The sequence below is a fragment of the Cannabis sativa genome, chromosome 4 (assembly GCF_029168945.1).
Source record: "Cannabis sativa cultivar Pink pepper isolate KNU-18-1 chromosome 4, ASM2916894v1, whole genome shotgun sequence".
Lineage (NCBI taxonomy): Eukaryota > Viridiplantae > Streptophyta > Magnoliopsida > Rosales > Cannabaceae > Cannabis > Cannabis sativa.
The window spans coordinates 16,047,624-16,052,869 of record NC_083604.1 but is presented as its reverse complement, the minus strand read 5'-3'; the positions used below and the strand labels follow the sequence as shown (position 1 = coordinate 16,052,869).

The 5,246-nt window shown below is 26.6% G+C and overlaps 1 protein-coding gene across 1 annotated transcript; it reads left to right on the top strand.

Annotated features, from left to right (window-relative positions):
• The first annotated feature begins 441 nt into the window (after positions 1-441).
• On the top strand, positions 442-2,246 carry LOC115714723 (auxin-responsive protein SAUR36). Its single transcript, XM_030643482.2, has one exon. The coding sequence runs from the start codon at positions 1,120-1,122 to the stop codon at positions 1,735-1,737; it is 618 nt and encodes a 205-aa protein (XP_030499342.1). The 5' UTR covers positions 442-1,119; the 3' UTR covers positions 1,738-2,246.
• The last annotated feature ends 3,000 nt before the right edge of the window (positions 2,247-5,246 follow it).

Genomic DNA, 5,246 nt, shown 5'->3' with positions numbered 1-5,246 from the left:
TAATAAGAACATAATAAGTTGTCTTTTTTTTTATTTAAGCGTTTATATATTACAACCATGCATAATTTAAGAATCGAACTCAAGACCTCCAACGTACATGCACCTCCTATGGCCACTTGAGCTAGCCTCAAGTGGTTCATAATAAGTTATCTTGAACATTTAAATTTTACATTTATATATAAAAAAAAACATATAATATCATAAAATCTCTCACATATTTTAATTTAACAATTAATATAAAATTAATTAACTACTTACAAAAAAAAAAAAAAAAAAAAACCCTAATACCAATGATTTTATAAAAAAAAAAAAAAATAGAATTTTTAGTTAAAAATAAACAGAAATTTGTCCTTTATTTAAAAAAAAAAAAAAAAAAGAAAAAAAAGGAAAAAGCCTAAAAATAGAAATTCAGTAGTAAATTTTCTTTGACCTGTATAGTGGATTAGTGAGTAGTCCAAGTTTACGGTTGTAACTAACCCTTGAAAAATGAAGAAGAAAAAAAAAGTACTGTTTACAATATCTTTACTTTTTTATTTAATTTTTTTTGAAATGGGAGCAATCTTTACTTCAAAAGAGTAAACTATTAAGGAATCATTTAGAGCAATAAAATAAATATAAAAAAACACAGAAACCAAGATAAGTCAGTCAGGGGCTCTAAAAAAATTATTAATTGATTAAATATAATATTTGATGATTAAACAATCAGAACCCTTGATCATGGGGTTCATCTTCATCTGATTCCTTATTATTAGCAGTTGTAGTTGCACCAACGGAACGTACCCCCCCTTACCCTAACAAATATAATATCATTAAACAACTCTTCACATATATATAATACAACAAAAATAATATATATTATTATAAAAATCACTGCACCACCTTCTTCATCTTCCTTTAAATCCCAATACCCACACCCAGTTGAGTTGCACTTTGCATTATTCCCTCACAGCTATACACATCCTCCAGAGAGAGTCATAGCCTCATATTATAGCTTAATATATATATATACAAGTCAAGTAGAAAAACGACACAAAAATTAGAAAAACGACATTAGTTAGTGTGTTTGTTGTTCTGGTTGTTCTTCTTTTTTCCTTTTCTCTCATATAATTCGTATTCGATATGGATTCAACAAAATCCAAGTCTAACAAAATCAGAGACATTGTTAGGCTTCAACAGATCCTAAAAAAGTGGAAAAAGATGGCCAATGCTTCAAAAAACTCAAATACTACTACTAATTCTTCTACAAATACTGCTTCTTCTACAACTAATACGAGTGCTGCAACCATTACTACTGCCACGTCAGCTGGGGGAAGCGGCGGAAAAAGCATTAAGCTGTTGATGAAGAGAACGCTGTCGTTTCAAGACGTTTCTATGGCTTCATCGAACGACGTCGTTCCGAAAGGGTTTCTTGCGGTTTGCGTTGGGAAAGAGATGAAGAGATTTATAATTCCAACAGAGTATCTGAGCCACCAGGCGTTTGGGATTCTTCTAAGGGAAGCGGAAGAAGAGTTTGGTTTCCAGCAAGAGGGAGTGTTGAAGATTCCCTGCCACGTGTCCATCTTCGAGAAGATTCTTAAGCTTGTTGAGGAGAAAAGAGAGGTCTTTTTGTTTAACACTAATAACGGTAACGATCAGTCCTTTGGATTGATTACTGGGGACAAGGATTTCATCAACGGCTCTTGTTCTTCCTCTTCTGACTGTGAGCTTACTCCACGTCACCCACAAATGTGTAGATGATGATCATGATTAATGATAATTAATATTGATACTATTAATCTCTCCTTAATTTTTCTAATTAGTAGTGATTAATTTTATTAATATTTTCTTCTACTCTGGAGAGAGATTTGAATTTGATCCATATATTCTCATATATAATGATATAAAGTTATGATGTGAGAATGAGTAAAGAGTATTATAGGATGAAATTAAGGAAAGGAAGATTTTAGACTTTTGATATTTCATATGTATCATTAATAATATTAATAAAGGTAGATTTATATTACGAAAATAAATCATATTTTTATCAATGTATTAGTGCACAAATGTATGATCATCCAAGCTGTACTATCTTGTATACCTATTATCTACCCCTTCTTATATATAAAATGTATCTTTTTTATTTAAAAAAAATGGTCGTCTCGTAATAAATAATAGAGGAATTATTTTATGTACTATTTTTTTAATTTTTTTTTTTAAATTTTTGATTTGGTTTTATCTTGTTGTTTCTATGTGTGTTGTTATATGATTTTTTTGTTGCGATTTAATTTAATGCCCTAATTGCAATAAGGTTTCTATATAATTGTTTTGAAGTATAAAAATGAAAAAACTCTTAAATAATATATATCAATGTTTGAGATCTCTAAGTGGACATTAAAACTAGAATTTAATCAGAGAAATTATACTTGTGAACATGTTATTTATTTAGGTAATCATTATAATTGAGTTTGTGATATTATGTTCTATTTGATCAATTGATTATATTTCATTGGTTTAGCTCAGGAATGTATAAAACTCGAACCATTTGATGTATAGTTTAATTAGTGTGTAGGACCCAAATTTGGTAGGCCAATTTTGTTCTATTTGTATTATATATCATTCATCCAATCAATGAGTTGGTAGATTGATTGGACAATAGAATCAAATCTATAAATAAATACAAATTACAAACTGGTCAACCAGATCAATAGGATCAGAAATCTTTATCTGTCTAAATTGTATGTTTCATCTTTCCTTCCACTCTTTGATATTTGACAAACTATCAAGGTATATATTTTTAATATTTTTGGTGGTGTTTTGATAAATTGCAATTTATTATTATTATTTATTTATTTTTAGAATAAACATATCTTATAGAACGCTTGCAATAATCAATTTGAATTCCTAATTTGTCATCGTAAATTATCAAAATATTTTTAACTTTTTGGAGAGATTTCTCATATAACTATATATTATATACCATCGTATAAAATAATAAAAATAAATTATATCTATATCTACTAAAAATACTAAAAAAATATTAATAGTTAGTCATGAAATTAATACATACAGTCATTACCCAATGATTAAATAGAAACCAAATAATTTGATCAAAGTCACATACCATGTCTTAAGAAAATTAAATCTAATGGCAAAAAAAAGACCATAGTTTAAATTAACCTATGTGTCAGTGTGATATAGCTATATACCCTATGGTAGCTAGACTCACTTACCCTAGAATAAGAATGATATGGTAGCTAGCTGATGTTGGAATTTGACCATAATTAAAACTCAATTTTGTTTCTATTCTATATTTTGTCAGGTGAATATTTGTGGGGTTTGACTCTTAATTAATATAGTTATATTTAGTATATGAAGCTAGAGTTATATATAGATACAAGTTCGAATACATTAATTAGTAACTTCTTGATTAATTTATTTTATATATGAAAGAATTTATTGATAAATAATATATGCAGGTGTTTTAATTAGGTGTGAACAACTGAAAAAAAAAATATTTATAAATAATATATAATCCAGCTCTATATATTCTTCAACCACACCTATTGTACACCACCTTTCTCTAATTTATTAATATTTAAATTCACTAATCACTCTTTTAAATTTTCTCACTAACCACATTTTTCTTTTCTATAAGTATCCACTTACTATAATATAAACGACAAATATAATATTTTTAAGTGGATTATAACTTCATTATTCTATTTATTTGTTTCCAACCTATAGTATAAGAAAAAAGAAATTGTGCTTACTTCGTGGTATTATTGAATGGGTTCACTTTGATTTGTTAAATTAATTGGGGAGTACTACATATGCTAATATATATGGATGATATGATCATTAAACATGCATCTTTTATCTAACTTTTCTTTGAAAATAAAATAAATTAATGATGTATTTACTGATTAATTTTGGTAAGAAGATTAACTAAATTATTGGCAGGATATCCATGAAGCAAGTCTTATCTTATATTATTATTTTTTAAATTAAATTTTAGCATAAAATTAAATCATGATTTTTTTTTTCACTATACATATATTATTCTCTTATTACTTGAACCAAATAAAATTGCATTCTCAAGAAAGAGAACAAAATTTGATTAGTAGTATTTTTAAGTGTTGTTTGTTAATTATAAATAAAGCTTAATTACTCTTTCTTCAATGAAATTTTCATTTTATTCAAAAAAAAAATTATTAACCAAAATAAAGCTTAATTACTCTTTTTTCAATAAAATTTTCATTTTATCCAAAAATAAATAAATAAATAAATAAAATACACACAATTAAGAGTATAAGCATACCTAATATTAATTTATTATATACATGAAAGAAGTTTTAATGATTATATCAAAAATATGTAATTATGATAATTATATTTAATTTTAATTATTGAATTATTATTAGACAGTTGTAATTAATTTAAAATTTTACTAAAAGAATAATTAATAAACTTAGGGTAAATCACTACAAGAAATGTTACTTTTGCCAGTACATTTTTGTCCTGGCAAAAGTTGGTATTGCGCTGGTAAAATAGAATTTACTTGTGATGTGTTGGCAAAAGGAGATTGGCAAATCAATGTTGGTATTAGAACTTTTGCCAGCATAAAATAAAAAGCGCTGGCAAAAATGATTTTTCCTAGTGCGTAAATACGCTGGTAAAAGTTAGATTTTAGCCACTACAAATGTACGCTGGTAAAACTTTGACTACTTTGCCAACGCAGTCTGCGAAAATGCGCTGGGAAAAGTTACTTTTACCAGCGCAGTAGCGAATTGTGCTGGTAAAAGAGACATTTCTTGTAGTGAATACCATTTTCGACCCTGTATTTAACAAAAGTTACTAATTGGACCATCTGTTTTGTTAAATGACAAAATGGACCCTGTATTTTCTAAAATGGTACAGATAGGACCCTGAGCTTAATTTTTGACAACTTTTTTTTTTTTTAATTTAATAAACTTAAAAATACGAACAGATACAAAAAATATAAACAGTTTTGTCATAACGCTTTTAGATAGGATTATTATTAAATTTTATTTTGAGAAAAAATCAGTTCAGGGTCCTATTTTTACCATTTTAGAAAATGCAAGGTTCATTTTGTCATTTAAGGGTCCAAACGGTAACTTTTGCAAAACACAGAGTTCAAAATGGTATTTACTCATAAATTTATAACTTGATACTAACATAATTTTATTTATTTTCTTAAATAAAAAATTATAAATATATTAATTTTTTTAATATATAATTATTTTAAA